The sequence below is a fragment of the Drosophila teissieri genome, chromosome 3L (assembly GCF_016746235.2).
Source record: "Drosophila teissieri strain GT53w chromosome 3L, Prin_Dtei_1.1, whole genome shotgun sequence".
NCBI classification, from domain to species: Eukaryota; Metazoa; Arthropoda; class Insecta; order Diptera; family Drosophilidae; genus Drosophila; species Drosophila teissieri.
This window is the reverse complement of record NC_053031.1, coordinates 23,924,907-23,940,855: the sequence shown is the minus strand read 5'-3', so window position 1 is coordinate 23,940,855 and position 15,949 is coordinate 23,924,907. Positions and strand designations below refer to the sequence as shown.

The 15,949-nt window shown below is 43.3% G+C and overlaps 1 protein-coding gene across 1 annotated transcript in view; it reads left to right on the top strand.

Annotated features, from left to right (window-relative positions):
* Window positions 1–15,319: 15,319 nt before the first annotated feature.
* Window positions 15,320–15,949, top strand: part of LOC122618022 — a 28,993-nt gene continuing 28,363 nt past the window's right edge. The window contains exon 1 of the mRNA XM_043794144.1: window positions 15,320–15,415. Within this exon, the coding sequence (XP_043650079.1) occupies window positions 15,320–15,415 (96 nt within the window). The remainder of the gene's footprint in view (window positions 15,416–15,949) is intronic.

Below are 15,949 nucleotides of genomic sequence, written 5' to 3'. Positions count from 1 at the left end.
TTCGGACGAAAATAGCAGCCCCATAGGCGTCCTGTGACGCGTCGCAAAACGCATGGTACTGAAGTTTCGCTGCTGGATGGAAACGTACCCATCTCGGAATACGAATCTCCTTCAGGGCAGGATACCCTTCTAGGAACTCCCGCCACTGGGTCTCGAGATCCCTGGAGAGTGGCTGATCCCAGCCTAGCTCCCGTAGCCAAATTTTCTGCATAAAAATCTTGGCTCGGACTACGAAAGGTGATAGCTATCCTGCTGGGTCGAAAAGTTTGGCTATCTGAGATAAAACCTCTCGTTTTGTGTAAGCAGTTTGGAGGTGGATCACCATTCGAATAAAAAAGAAACTATCAGATGTAGCTTGCCAACGGATCCCAAGAGTTTTCGCCGTACTAGCCCCTTCAAGCTCAAGAAAGTGCTCCATTGGAACCTCTTGTAGGAGTTTGAATTTACCCGAATTTGCCTGTACATCTTTGTGATGTCAGCATTGAACACATACTTGAAGAAACGCCATTTTAGAATCTGGATAGTCAGATCGGACTGCAGTACGGGCCCCGCATGAAGGATATCATTGAGGCTGTTCCCGTTTGATGAAGGATTGGAAGCATTAAACACAACGCGAACCTTCGTTGTGGTGCTGTCTGGTTTGAAGACAGCATGATGGGGCAAATAAAAATTATTAGAGTCGTTCGGAGAGACTTGGTGCATATGACCTAAACCTAAATACTCTTGAATGACGGAGTCTTACTGCTTTTTTGACGCAACGTCTTTATTCAGTCGAATCTCGTTTCGGAGGAACTGAGCCAGTGCGATCGACCTGGAGTGCCCAAGATTGATATTGTTAGGCTCTTTAAAGGGCAACGAGACCACATACCTTCGTTCCTTTTGGTAGATTGGACAAAGTTTTTCTCGCAAATCGAGGTGGATTCCCTAACCAGCTTCACTGGAACATCCTCCACCTCCCAAAATTTTGTGAGAATGTTGTCCAGTCTGGACTCGGTGACAGCTAGTCGGGACGAAAATGAGCATATTCTGCTTGTGGGATTCGTTGCGATCGGACCGCAAAGAATCCATCCGAATATGGTCTCCTGGCCAAGAAGCGTGCCACAGATATTGGAATGGGAGCCGCTGAGAATGATCGATGGCAGGATATCGGCACCAATCAGAACGTCGATCTGCGAGCTCCGGTAGAAATTTGGGTCTGCTAGTTGCAAAGGCGGCAGATGCTTCAAAGAGTCTTCAGGTAGAGTAAAGGATGGGAGACTCCCGGCCAGTTGTGGTAGTACATATGCAGAAGTCTTAATTTGGATGTGGGGCTTGACGGGAGAACCTATGCTGAGTTGATAGCGCTTACGGGGCTGAGCCGCAACAGTGAGGTTGAGCCCTGAAACTTGAGTATGGATGGATTCATTATGCAACTTAATCAAGTTGAACAATAAAGGTTGCCTCAGAACCCGAGTCAATAAGTGCCCGTGCTGAGTATTTGATGCCTAAAGGCAAATCTCTATTAAAGCTGTACTCAGGAGGACCCCTTGAGTGTTTACAGCCAGAAACGTTTGCACATTCGGTTGATTCGTTAATGGAGTGGACTGTATATCTTGCTGGTGGTTAAATGTGGATACGTGGGGCTGGTGGTCGGGATTGACCGCTGACTGGACTGGTGGAGTGCCGTTTCGGTGCAGGAGAGTGTTGTGGCGCCCTCTACAAGTATTGCAATTATGCGTGCTAGTGCAATCCCTAAGCAGATGCGTTCTAGCAAAACAGTTTAAGCACAACTTCGGCTGTTTTATATATTTCTCCCGCTCTCCGACTGGCATTCGTAAGAATAACGGACATACTCGGATAGGATGGTTCTCTTGCGAACAAAGTTTACAGGATTGTGGAGTTACCGTCACTCTATTCTCAAAGGTCCCGCGAGCTATTGTCAGTCCGCAGTGCTCTGGATTGAGCGTTTGGCTTAAAATCTTCAATCGCCTCGAGCGTTCGATGACGATCTTGTAAGAAAGATCCCGAAACGTGGGCCAGTGAACATAGTCCCCACTGAAACTGTCGCACTCGACTGGGGGTAAGCGACACCCTCCCTGAGGAGGCGCCGGAATGGAGGCCTGAACGGCCTGTTGCGAGCGTGAACCTTCTTCAATGATCTCGTTGAGGCTCGCTGCGCACCGCTCGTAAACGGCATAACAGTAGTCATACTTGGACTGCATGACTGTCATTGTGTCTGTGGATCCCAGACCGGACAGAGCTTCGGAGCACGCCTCGTATTCCTTCTCCACCTTGTCCCATAGGGCCCTAATCTGCTCGAGTCGCACCCTACTTGTGTGGATTGACGAACTTGTGACTGCTGGGGTGTTGACTCTGGCCTCGAACTGACCTACTCTATCGGTTATGGTCATGAATTTCATCAAGGCCCTGTCTGCCTCAGCTTGCGCCATTTTTGCGGTTGCCCTAGTAATTTGGGGTGAGAAGTCTAAATTCGGTTTCGTGTTCGGTGCTGACCGTGGAACTCGGAGCGACGTGCTCGTGGATTTTCGTGGAGTTGTCGATGGGCTTTTGCTTCGAGTGGGACTTGGGCTTTTGAAGTGCACAGAGGACTCGCTCTTGGCTCTAACTCGTTGAGACGTTTTAGAAAGAGTCAAACGGGTTTACCTCCTCACCGTGGCCAATTGGCATATTAAGCTCTCGGAGGAGCCGAAAACCGTGTGGGGGCGAAACAGTCTGTCCACTTGGACAAATACGGGGACGCTGGATAAAGCGTGCAACCAAGATCGAAATAACTTATATATTGGGACGCTGGATAAAGCGTGCAACCAAGATCGAAACAACTTATATATTGGGGCGCTGGATAAGCGTGCAACCAAGCTCGAAACAACGTATATATTGGGACGCTGGATAAGCGTGCGACCAGTTGGATCGATCGGAATGTTCCGTATTTGGAAAAAATAACTGGAGTCGCTAGATAAAGCGGACACCCAAAATAATCGAAAGCTAAGGATTGTTGATTTGGAGTTATACTGGGTCGCTCGATAAAGCGCACAAAAGTAATTTAAGAACCAAATTGAGAAATCGATTGAGAAAAAAAACAGATATGGATCACGCTGGACTATAATTGTCGATGTGCGACGCTGGATAAGCGGGGATGGTTGGCCAATTTTTTGAGACGATATATGCGAATCGGAATAAAATCAAGAACGGAGTTAAAAAAAAGTATTAAAGAAACAAAAATAAACACACAGAGACACTTTCTATTGGAAACTAGAAAAAAAGTAGTGCCAGTGTGAACGGTCCCTTATTGGAATATGCCGTGTATGGCCCTAGAGTGGCTACCTTGACACATACGTACATATGCTGGTACATATATATATATATGCAATATGTAAATATTAGCGCCGATGGTTGCTTTTAAATTTGTTTTTTTTGTTATTCTTTTTTTTTTCTTACTGCGCTTGTTTTTGTGGATGTGTTCGTCGCTAGTGTTGGCTGCAGCCGGTTCTTATCTGCCGGTCCAACAAATCGTCTGTGCTTGTCGTGTGTGTGGAAGCTTTCGTGTATGTGAAAATAAACAATAACATTAATATATGTATGTACATATGTTGGATGATATTAATGTCTGTTTGAATGGTTTGGGGATTAATGAAACACCCTATGACCATGCAGATGTACGACGTTGCGTATGTGCCATGTACGCAATGTATGCAGATGCAATGGACATATGTATGTACATCGATCGGCCAACATACATGGAATGTCTGTATGTTTTTGTGTATGTGCAAGTTTGGGTGGCGAATTGTGTTTTTATTTGAAAGTAGATGATTGGTTGATGGTTGGATTAAACATAAAAGGGAAAGGATGCATACAGCATATACACACGAACATATATTATTGCGCAGGTGGCCACTAGTTGATAGTGAGCGGATTTTGATCGCAGCAATATATATGCGTATGTATATACATATATGGTGGGGATTTTGGCACCGTACTTATCTCGGCAAAGCGCTGGATGATCCGCCTCGAAGGACCAAAATGAAGACGTCGGGGGCCGGAAAAGGTGATGTCGCAAAATGTCCCAGAATTCAATAAAAACACAAGGGGTGTTGGAATTCGTCCTTCTTTGGTCGGGGTTTATTTTTGAGTAATTTTTACATGAATATAACGGCTTCGTGCCCCACTTCCGAAACATTCCGCCAACAGCGATGCTCTGCTGGCGGTATACCGGACTTCGCTGTTCGGCATGAACAGTATTTATATTTAATAATTTATTTTTTTTTTTTAAATTTATTATATATGTTAAGGTTAGCTCCTGGAAAAATGGCAGATAATTTACGTATATGAAATATATGGGCATGCATGCATGTGTAAGGGCACAGTAAAGCGTCGAGAAGTGGACTGTATATGGATGTAAAAGGACAGAAAAATTATGTGGCCAAAAAATGGCACACACCAAGATGAAAAAAAAAAATATCGCAAGCACGGCGGACTGTCCGGCGAACAAAGAAATTCCCGAACACAGTGCACACCAGTTGGCCGATATTAATTATGCCTTTTCTCACCACTTTTCTCACGATATGGTATACTGTCTACTTTGCGAATTCGCGGAGTTAGAATTGCGCCGACATATAATTGTGTACATATGTATGTACGTACGTATGTGCAAGGATGTATGGGATGAATATATATGTAACTATGTAGGATGTATGAACATATGGAAGTATGTATGATGTATGAACATATGGAAGTATGTATGATGTATGAACATATATAAATATGTATGAGGTATGAACATATGACCATATGTATGTATATGACCGTTTGCACGTTGATGTACGAAAAAGGAACGGCGGCGCGAATAAAAGCGAAGCGAAGACGGCTTGAAAGGAAAAATGTCAATCGATGAGGTGAACTGAATCTCTTACCTGCCGTTGTGTCGGGAAAATTCACGGATGTGGAATTGACACGGGAAATAGTCTTACAGCAGTGCGACCGAAATTAAATTAAATTAAGACCGGCAGTGAGAAAATTTAAGAAGGCTCGTACTTATCTTGGCGGAATAATGGCCGGGAACTGTTGGCAGACGGGAAGAATATACTAGCTTGAAGGACCAATGTATGTAGGGAGGCGATCCGTCCTCCAAGAATAAGCGGCAAGCCGCTGGCGAATATATAATGTCCACGGCGCAGATCACAAGTCGAAAAGCATGGTTCGAAGAGGAAGAATAAAGAAGCGGGGGCGTCGTGGGTATAAGTTCTGCTTTATTCAGCTGCATTCATGAGACTCAAGTTCGAGTTTAAAACTAGAGCGGCGCTCCCACCCGCTTTACTTCGCTAAAGCGGGCTCGGGTGATCGGCGGCGGCCGACCGCGGAGTTTGGAGAGCACGAGCTCGGATGAGAGCGAGAGCGTAAGTGCGGAAAAGATGGGCGAGCGCGGACGAGAGCGAAAGCTCTGTGCGCAGAGGCGATACATTGACAGTCGGAAACGCTTCCTTCTGCCTGTTACATAGTTTTCAACGAATCTAGTATACCCTTTTACTCAACGAGTAACGGGTATAACTACTCATGGCGGTGATCCTTGTGGTAGACCGTTGTGTAGATCATGAAGTGAGAGTCCACAGACCCATTTTTTCGGTTGGCCTGATATGGTATGCAATCCAATTTTGCCAAAAGCTTTTGCAAAGTCTAGCGAAATCACTTGATCACAATGGATCGCAGTTGCATTATGTAAGCAACAAAACAGTCGTATTTTATTCGATATTGTTTCACATTTGGTGTTGCGGCAGATGCTGGAATTGGATTGTACATATATACACTCTTTTTTGCATTTTCTGATTACTCTTCTGTACTGCGCGTTACTACGTTTGAAATTGATGAGGTTTTCTTTCTGTTAAATTTTCTACATGCTTAGTTTTTACTCTTTTTTAATAATTGTACTGTTGTGTTCGGGGAATGAGTTGTGGAATGCTTCTGTAAGCACTCTACACAATTATTTTTCAAATATTACTTGCTTCTCTATTGGTGTTTGTGGCGACTGGAATTTCAGTGGGTTTTTTTTTCCTGTTAATTCGTAGTTTTCCCAATTTGCGAACTTATTTGTGTATTTTTTTGTTTTGTGAGCTTATCTTATGTATTGAAATGGGGAAGTAATCACTACCCTGTAATGTGTCGCTGATATTTGCGTCACAGAAGATTTTAAGTTAATGGAAACTATTGAAACTATCAGATAGCACTGTAATCTGTAAACCATAATATGTATCGATAGTACATACAGCAGTTACTAAAGGTATCGAATAAAGATCATTTTGAACGTATATACTCAACCAAAGCGGACGTGTTTTTACTCAAGCGGGAATAAACCCCAATAGGTTATGGGCCCAGGGCACACATACATTCATATACATGTACAGGCCACGCGTTTCTTGAGTAAAGAAGTTGCGAGAAGTTGACGAAGTAACGGCGTTTGCATTACGAGTGCAAGCAGATGGAATCGGATTCGAATTGCTAAATAGAAAGTATGAGTGCGGCTCGGTGAGCCAGTGAAATATTGGAACTTGTTTATACAGATGTATGCGGCCCGTTTAGTACAAGATCACTGGGTGGCAATCGATATTTTCTTACGTTTATCGATGAGAATTCTCATCGCATATTTGTTTACTTTTTGAAAGGACGAAATAAACCAGCACTGGAGCAGATACCATGACAGGTTGGAGCGCCACAGAAATCGGCTGGCCAGCGCTCTAAACAGATCTCGCATTGGATATAGGCATTGGATATAGGCGACGCACGAAGTAAATTCAAGCAGAAAGGAAAGGAATACCGAATGGTTGGTTGTTCTCAAACAGCCAAAGGGTATAGTGCTTACGACCCGAGCACAGGACTAGTTATCGGAAAGAGTGACGTACTTTTCGACGAGCGAGCTGATAACCTGACAAAGGATGCTGGATCCGTATCAATTGACCTACCACAAGGAGGCGGTGTATCAGACCGGAAACTGGAGGATGAGAGGGACAACTGCAGTAACGACGTAGGCTCAGATGGCAAAGTCAATCCCGGTTCGCCAGAATAAGCCAATGCCGTGCTTTTTTTTCGTGGCCCGCGGGCTTTTGTCAAAAAAAAACGTGCTCGTGCCTAAAAATCGAGTTTCGTGCGGGTTCGTGCGGGCCCCGGGCCTGAGAAAAAAGCCCGGAGGCCCGCAAAAGCCCGGAGGCCGCTGTATGCTGCAGCGAATGCAAGAACGTAATTGCATATGCATCTAGGCATGGAACGGGCACACTCGCCCGACACAGATGTGTTTTGGCGGTAAATGAAATGCCACCCAACCCAGAATCGATTCGCTTCCATTATTTGCCAAGAAAACGGTGCCCAATCGTGTGATGAAAATTCTGGAGAGAAAACAGCTCGCACTGGTTGCAAAAGATCTACATTCGTTTTCCGTACCTAAAGGTTAGTACAATAAAAATAGTCAGATGTTGTGAATAATTCTTTTCATTTCATTTTTTCAATTGACAATTAATAAGTATATTGGACTTAACTAAATTTCTTTGTATATGACATACTATAAATAAAAAAAATTGCATTGGTTTTTTTTTTGTTGAAATTTTCGTGTTTGGCTTTGGCCAGGCCGTGCTTTTTCAAAAAAAGTCGTGCGGGCCTCGTGCTTTTTTTTGGGACTAGGTTTCGCGATCGTGCCGGGCCGGGCGTCAAAAAGTAGGCCCGCGCCCACCTCTAGTTCGGACGACGAAAGGGATGTCTGCACAGCATATTTAAATAGCGATTTAACAGACACTGTGTACATGCAACAGCCACTCGGATTCCGAGACAAAGATCATGCGGACGGCGTGCTTTTGCTAAAGAAGGCCATTTACGGTCTTAAACAGTCTAGCAGACAATGGAACCGTAAATTGGAGAAAACAAACGAGCCATGTCTATACATGAACATGGGTGGTAGCCAACTTTCGCTTATTCTTGTATATGTTGACGATCTGATCATAGCTTGCCAAGATAAAAATGATCTTATCAGCATTAAAGGCAAAGTCGCTCAATCTTTCAAATGTGTAGATCACGGACATGCACATGTTTCTTGGATTAGAAGTTCAGCGAAAAGGCGAACTAGGCGAGATAATGCTATGTCTGAGCAAGTATATAGAGAATCTGCTTCAGCTGCACGGTATGAAGGAGTGTAGAGCAGCTGCAATTCCACTGGATGCAGGATTTCAAATCACATGCGACAAAGAGGGATGCAAAAGAGTCAACGAGCAGGTATATCAAGCGGCCATAGGTGAACTCATGTGGTTGGCGCTTTCATCAAGGCTAGACATATTACATTTAGTATCTAAATTGGCGCAGCGTAACAAGGATCCCCACAGTGAGCATTGGACAGGAGTAAAACACGTACTCAGATATTTGGCATCGACAAAGGATCTAAAATTGCATTATTAAGTTACCAATGAGCCTCTAATTGGTTACGTGGATGCTGACTGGGGAGGTGACGAAAATCATACACAGGATACGTATTCTATCTGGCTGGAGGATCAATTTCGTGGAAATCTAAAAAACAACGCAGCGAAGCTCTCAGCAGCACAGAAGCGGAATACATGGCGTTATCATCCGCATACAAGGAGGCGATTTCATTAAGCCGACTTATAATGGAAATTGGCTGCAGAGAATGTGCAACATCGACAATAATGAACACTGTGACGACCCTGACGCATGGTCCCCACAAATCCCTTTCATATAATTCATATAGTATAATAATAATAGTTGTAATATCGAATGTAGGCCTAGCCCATAAGTCTCGGACACGAAGTCCAACGCCTGAAGTTCTTAATTAATTAGACTAAGTTTAAAACGTAAAAGTTAGTATATTTTTTGCCCGCTAAATTTACCCCCCGCTTCCCAAGACACAAGCCCACAAAACAAAACACAAGCCCAGATACATCGATATGCTTATCGACCACACAATGCACGATGATCCGAGGCCCCGCTTGCGGCAAACGTTGTCGAAGTGCGATCGCTAGATTTGCAGAACGGGGCCTTTGATTTCAAGTCGCGACGAAGAAAAGACGTGTATTTGCCTGCGCGAAGAAACTTACAGTGAATGCAGCATTTCCGTGCCAGCAAAGGGTTTCGCCATGCCCCAAACCAAGACTTAGACCCAATAGGAAAGCACTCAGGAACTACGTAAGCTGACGATCCCTACTCCTTCGGGCAGCAGCCAGGGAAAACCACTTATTTCTTAATTATCAATAAAGGCCCAAATTCTGAACATTATCCACGACGAATTTTCTTCCCCGTTATTTCTTTTCCCCGCAACAGCCTCCGTTAACCTAATTCCTACACCTTCTCCCCTGCATAAACATCCCGGTGCGGTCGCGAGGACTTGCACGGTTTTGGTCTCCCTTCCGTGCTAGAAATCTCGAGGCAGTGCCTCTTTCCGGAACCGAATGTTTCTGTCTATAATCCGGTATCTATTTTTTTATTGGGACTTACAATATTTTTTTCATCTTTTTATACATATCCTGTTGATTTTTGTTCATTTGAAACCATGCACTTAACGTATTGTGAAAAGGTGCTTCCATGAATTATAGAGTAGGCAAGAACCCCGCCCCATCCGTCGAGCTAGTTAGAGCAAATGCTAGAAGTGCACACTGCCGAGCTCTGTCATGGCCCTGGCTGCTCAGCTAGGAAGAATTAAAAAAAAAAAAAAAAAGTAAAAGGACTGCACACTACACAATTGGCGCACCTGTATGTATATTTATACTCAAAACATCTGTATAAATGTGTTAGTTAGCTTCGCGGCTATTTGCTCGCTTAACCCACCTATTAAATTTCAATTTATTTTATGTTTCAAACAAGATTTTCTTTGTAACAAACGTTTTTTTAAGACACTCGGAAAATCGTCTTGTGGAATATTGGTTTTAATTTAAATTTACGATTTAAACAACCCAAGCGAACCTAAGATATGAATTTTACCTTTTAGTAGTTTTGTACTCGAGGAGTACGGATTTAATATTGTTGAATTGCGATTGCAATTCGGAGTTTTCTGGATTGGTCGACCAAATTTAACCGTCTCTAAAAACATCTACATGTTTAAAAGTTAATCTTTAGTAACTTTGAATTTGATTTTGAGAGTCAAGCTTGAAAATTTAGATTATTAGAAAAATTTGGATAATCTGACCGGATTGATACTCACCTTTTATTACAAATCGGACAATAAAACAATATATTAGAATTCAGTAAGGATACAATTTATTGATTATACATTTGGCGTTACATTGGCTCAAATTATGTTTTAGGTTTCGGCATTTTGTAAAGCGACAGACCACTAGTTTTAATGAATTTGTTGGATATACTTTTATATTATTAAAATATTATTTATATTATTTATCGCAGTAATGAAAATGTGGCTTTTGAAATCCCCATTCAAGATCCGTTTTGTTGCGTTGTAGACAGCTTTAAAGCTTCCCCGCAATGTCCTGAGTGCAAAACTACTTGGACTCCAACCCAGGTAACTTATCTGAACAATACACTGGATATTGAGATCCAAGACGCTACGGTTGTCAGCGAGGCTGTTCAACGTTTTCTTAATTCGATTAGAGATTCTTCGGTTAATCCCAGAGATACCAATAAAAGAGGTAGAGGAGCAACTCCTAAGAGGGGTATGAATACTCGAGCTGTGATTCGAAATAATGACGAACTTCCTATCGAAACCCGTCCATCTGTTGTATCCAAAAACAAAGAAGGTACTCGCTCTTCTGTTTTGAATAGAGATGACGTCACTCATCTCGTTAGAGAGGCTATCGATGCTAGTCAAGACCGACTTCTTCAATCCATAAATGGCTTACTCGCCTGGAACCTCGAAAATGCGGTCCAAGCTCAACTAGCTGCCCTAAATATAAACCGAGCAGAACATGTTGAACCACATCAAAGTTTAAGACCCAATAATAGACCTTTCGTCGTGTCTCCAGCTGCATCATCTTCACTTAATGGTTTAAGCATGGATATATCCAGAAACACTTCTAAAATCTCTTTGGATAAAGCTTCAAGCGTTATTCAAAGCTGGAGGATTAAATTTGATAGCAGTAGGGAAGGCATGTCAGCACAGGACTTTCTCTACCGAATTCGTTCCTTGGCAATCCAGAACTTGGGTAGAGATTATCAGCTTCTATGCGATAATCTACACTCATTGTTCTCGGGAAGGGCCAATGATTGGTTCTGGCGGTTCCACCGTTCAAACCCTAATTTTTCTTGGGAAACATTCTGTAATGAGTTTCGTAAAAAGTTTGAAGATATCGAAGACGATATTGACGTCTGGGAATTAATCAATTCTCGAAAACAGGGTGATCAGGAATCTTTTAAAGATTTCCAATTCGCTGTAGAAAGAGTGGTAGGCCGACTTAGCAAGCAAATTTCTGAACGTTCACTCGTACGAATTCTTATTCATAATTCAAATTCGTTATGAGCTTATGCACTTGGGCATAACAAACTTAGCCAGTCTTCGGTAGGAAATTCGAACTCACGAGCAGATTCCCGAGAATGTTTACGCCATTCAACACAAGCGATTGATGTGCTGGAATTGCGAAAGGCTGGGACATCGTTTCGATGACTGTTTAGAACAGAGAACCATCTTTTGTTACGGTTGTGGGACTAAGAATACCTTCAAGCCCAAATGTCTGACCTGTAACCCTCAGGAAAACTACCAGAGGGATGCGGCAAACAGAACCCACTTGTCGCATCCAAAGTAATTACCGTAGATAGTGGTGCTCAAACAGACTTCAGTCAAGTCGCAGAACAGAGCCAACAAAATTGAATTAAAACCGGAATAAACCCCCACTTGCCTTTTCATTTACGTTTAGTTCCCCTCAGTCGATCAGGAAGGTTTAGGCCGAACTCACTTGTGTGAGCACAGCATCGATGTAGGTAACGCAATCCCTGTCAAGCAAAGGCATTGGCCAGTCTCACCAACCGTCGAGAAAGACATGTTTAAGGAAATAAACAAGATGCTTGATAGAAGAATCCAACAGTCCGTGGAGCAGCAACTATCTTTTAGTTAGACGTGGCGAAAAGTTGCGTTTTTGCTTAGATTCGAGAGTCGTAAATAAATATACTAAATATACCCTCTGCCACATATCGACGGCATCTTAAGCCGGCTACCTCCTGCTCGTTACATAACTGGTCTAGACATGAAGCATGCTTTTTGGCAAGTAGGCTTATGGAAAAAGTCGTATATTTAGACGATCTCCTTATTTTGTCGGACGACTTTAATTCCCACATGTGCCTTTTAAAGGAAGTCGCCTTATATCTCCAGAAAGCCAACTTGACTATTAATATACAAAAGTCTAAGTTTTGCATGCGGGAGATTAAATATCTCGGTTTCATAATTGGCGATGGCCAATTGAAAACCTATATCGGAAAAATTCACGCTATCTTAGATTTTCCGATTCCCAAATCAGTAAAACAACTGAGAAGATTTTTAGGACTCTCAGGTTGGTATAGGAGATTCGTTGAAAACTACGCCGCAATTAGCTTTCCACTAACTGAGCTTCTCAAAAAAAAAAAATACTTAGAGTGGAATGAAGCCGCAGAAGAAGCTTTCAAGAAACTGAAATCTAGTCTAACTACAGCTCCAGTGCTTAGGTCTCCCGATTTCTCTAAACCATTCATACTTATTTGCGACGCTAGCACCCATGGTCTTGGCTACGTATTAGCTCAAAAGAATGAAGAGGGCGAAGAGCTACCTATCGCGTTTATGTCGAAGAAGTTGTCAAAGGCCCAAAGAAACTACACTGTCACTGAGCTTGAGTGCCTAGCCGTAATCCGGTAATTACCGATCACGCCCCGCTCAAATGGTTAATGGCGCAAAAAGATCTAACAGGAAGATTAGCTCGATGGGCAATCTATCTGCAGGATTATTTGTTGGAGATTAGTCATCAAAAAGGTACTGAGAATATCGTAGCCGACACTCTATCTAGACGCGATGAACCGTACGTAAATGAACTTAATGATATCGGTCCGATACTAGACTTAACATCGAAAGAGTTTAACTCAATCGAGTACCAAGATCTCATTAGACGCGTACAAGAAAATCAGCTTAAGTTGCCTGATTTAAAAGTTAGCGATAATTTTGTATATAAGCGCACGCAACACGCAACTGGTGATGCAACGCAAGAAGAAATTATGGATTCCAACAGCTCTCACTGAAGATATTCTCTATCGTGCAGATAATTCACCCGATGCAGCTCACTGTGGCACAGGTAAATTAATAGAAAAGCTGAAGAGATATCTGTTTTGGCCAGGAATGGTGACTCAAAACGTACTTACGTATCGGTTTGTTCTGTTTGTAGGTCTACAAAAAACCCAAATACTGTTTTGCGACCACCTATGGGTAAACCAATGACCTCAGATGGAGCGTTTCAGAAACTATATATTGATCTGCTGGGACCTTACCCCAGATCAAAGAAAGGACTTCTTATCATCGTTGACCATCATACTAAATTTCATTTCTTACATCTTTAATGTGTATCGTACACAGAGATAAGTTGTAGTATTTATTTAGTTTACTTTATTTTAATTATAACGAATCGTGTACAAGGCAAACGCTAAGAAGCCGCGGAGGATGCCGTGGTTGTCGAGAACGAGCTATAGAGTTCGGTTACACTATATTAAGCTGCTGAGAGTTGCCACAGTACCCCCTCCTAGAGTACCAGTTGGGAAAGGTATCTCGCTGGGAGTATGACTCGTCGTCTAAGTCTCGATACCTGCGTGGCAGGTTGAGCGATTGGTGTTTTCCTTTGTTCCTGTATTCGAGGAGGTTCTTCTTTGAAGATGTATGCTGGTTTAAGACGGTCGATAGAAACATTATTGTCCTTTGTGCGACCTTTGAGAGTAAAGTATTTGTCGTGTTTCGCTATTACTTCGAACGGACCTTCGTAGTTAGGTTCTATCAGAGTTTTAACTCGATCCACTCTGACGAAGACGTGTTTGCATTGATTTAGATCGGGGTGGATAAACTCTTGAGGGGTGTGATGGTGCACTGGCTTAGTAGCTGGCAGCAGCTGAAGAGCCTCGGTGAACGCAGACTAGGTGCGATTTTTAGAGCTTGATGAAAAAAACCGCCAGGAAATCGCAGTGTTGTGCCGTACACCATTTCGGATGGAATTAACCCGATGTCGTCTTTGATCGTGGTGCGTAGTTCTAGTAGGATGAGGTGCAATGCAGTGTTCCAGTTGATTGGATCAGAACATTTTATGGCAGCTTTTTTTCGTGAGAAGCGATCGATGCACGTAAGACAGTATCGATATCTGTTCGAAGAGGGCAGTGGGCCAACAATATCTATATTGATGTGCTCGAAGCGAGCGTCGCAGGTGGCATACTCTTCAAGTGGCGATTTGGTGTGACGCTGGACTTTGGCTTTTTGGCACGGGATACAAGATCGTACGATTTTGTCGACATCCTTTGCCATGCCTTAAGTCCTGGATGGCATATCGAGTGCAGGCCTTGGACTACCGTTGGGCGTAGGCAACTGGGCACCTGTTTATTGTTAACGTGGCAGTACAATTTTTGTTTGAGCCTGGAATAAACAATTTCGATAGTGATATGGTATTTTCTGGGTCAGACTTGAGCAGAGATTGTAGTTCGTCATCGCTTTTCCTGTTCTAGTTCCTTCTCGTCAAAATCGATGTGTTTGATGGCGTCGATGCGTGAGAGAAGGTCAGCGACGTTGTTTTTCTCTCCCGAGATGTGCTGAATGTTGGTGCAGAATTGGCTAATAAAATCCAGCTGCCGGGCGCGTCGAGGTGATGATTTCTCACTGTTTTCAATGAAAGCGAACATCAGCGGCTTATGGTCGGTGAAGATTACAAAATTTCTGCCCTCCAGTGCGTACTTGAAATGCAGAATGGCCTGATAAATAGCGGTGAGCTCTCTATCGTAGGCGCTGTACTTCTTTTGCGCCGATGAAAATTTCTTGGAGAAGAAAGAAGGTGGCTGTGTTTGTCCGTTGACGATCGAATGTAACACGGCACCCATAGCGTCGTCCGATGCATCAGTGGTCAACGTTACTTGAGAATTTGGTGCCATATAGTTTACAGTCGTCGAACGCGTGATCGGCTTCTGTAGACCAGAGTATCGCAGTTCTGGCCTTTTTTTTTGTTACCTTCAGTGTAACAAGTGTCTGGAGTATGTGTTGATTATCAGCAGCACGTGGGATAAACGGCCGATAGAAGTTGATCATACCCAGAAACTTTTTCAGATCCTTAGCGAAAAGCGGTTTTTTAAAGTGACGAATGGTTTCCACTTTAGATTCAGATGGTTTTAAACCGTGTTGGCTGATGTCATGACCCAGGAACGTGAGTTGCGCCTTTCCGAACTGACACTTCTCGAAGTTCACGGGGAGTTGTGCCTTTCGGAGGCGGTTGTGGACTATGCGGAGGTGCGTCTCGTGTTGCGCTGCGGACTCTGAAGCGATCTAAATGTCATCGATGTATGCGAAAGCAAAATCGAGGCCCTGTATGACGTCGTTTATGTACCGCTGAAAAGTCTGCGCTACATTTCGCAAGCCGAACGTCATGTACAAGAATTCAAGTAACACAAAAGGCGTGATAATGGCTGTTTTGGGAATATCTTGCGGCTCGACAGGGATCTGGTGATATGCTTTTTGCAGGTCGATTTTAGAAAATATAGTCTTACCGTATAGAATACTCGTTACATCCAGTATGTACGGAATCGGATATCGATCAGGCACTGTTACGTTGTTTAGAGCTCGGTAGTCTCCGGATGGACGCCATTCTCCGTTCGCTTTCTTTACCAAGTGTAAAGGGCTTGACCAGTTGCTCTTTGAGGGACGACATATTCCTTTATCCAAAAGCGCTGCTTTGAGTTTGTCTGCTGCCAGTCGTCGTGCACGAGCGTGAGTGGGCGGGCCGTTTGTCGTGATAAAATGGGTTACTTTTGATGTTATTAACAG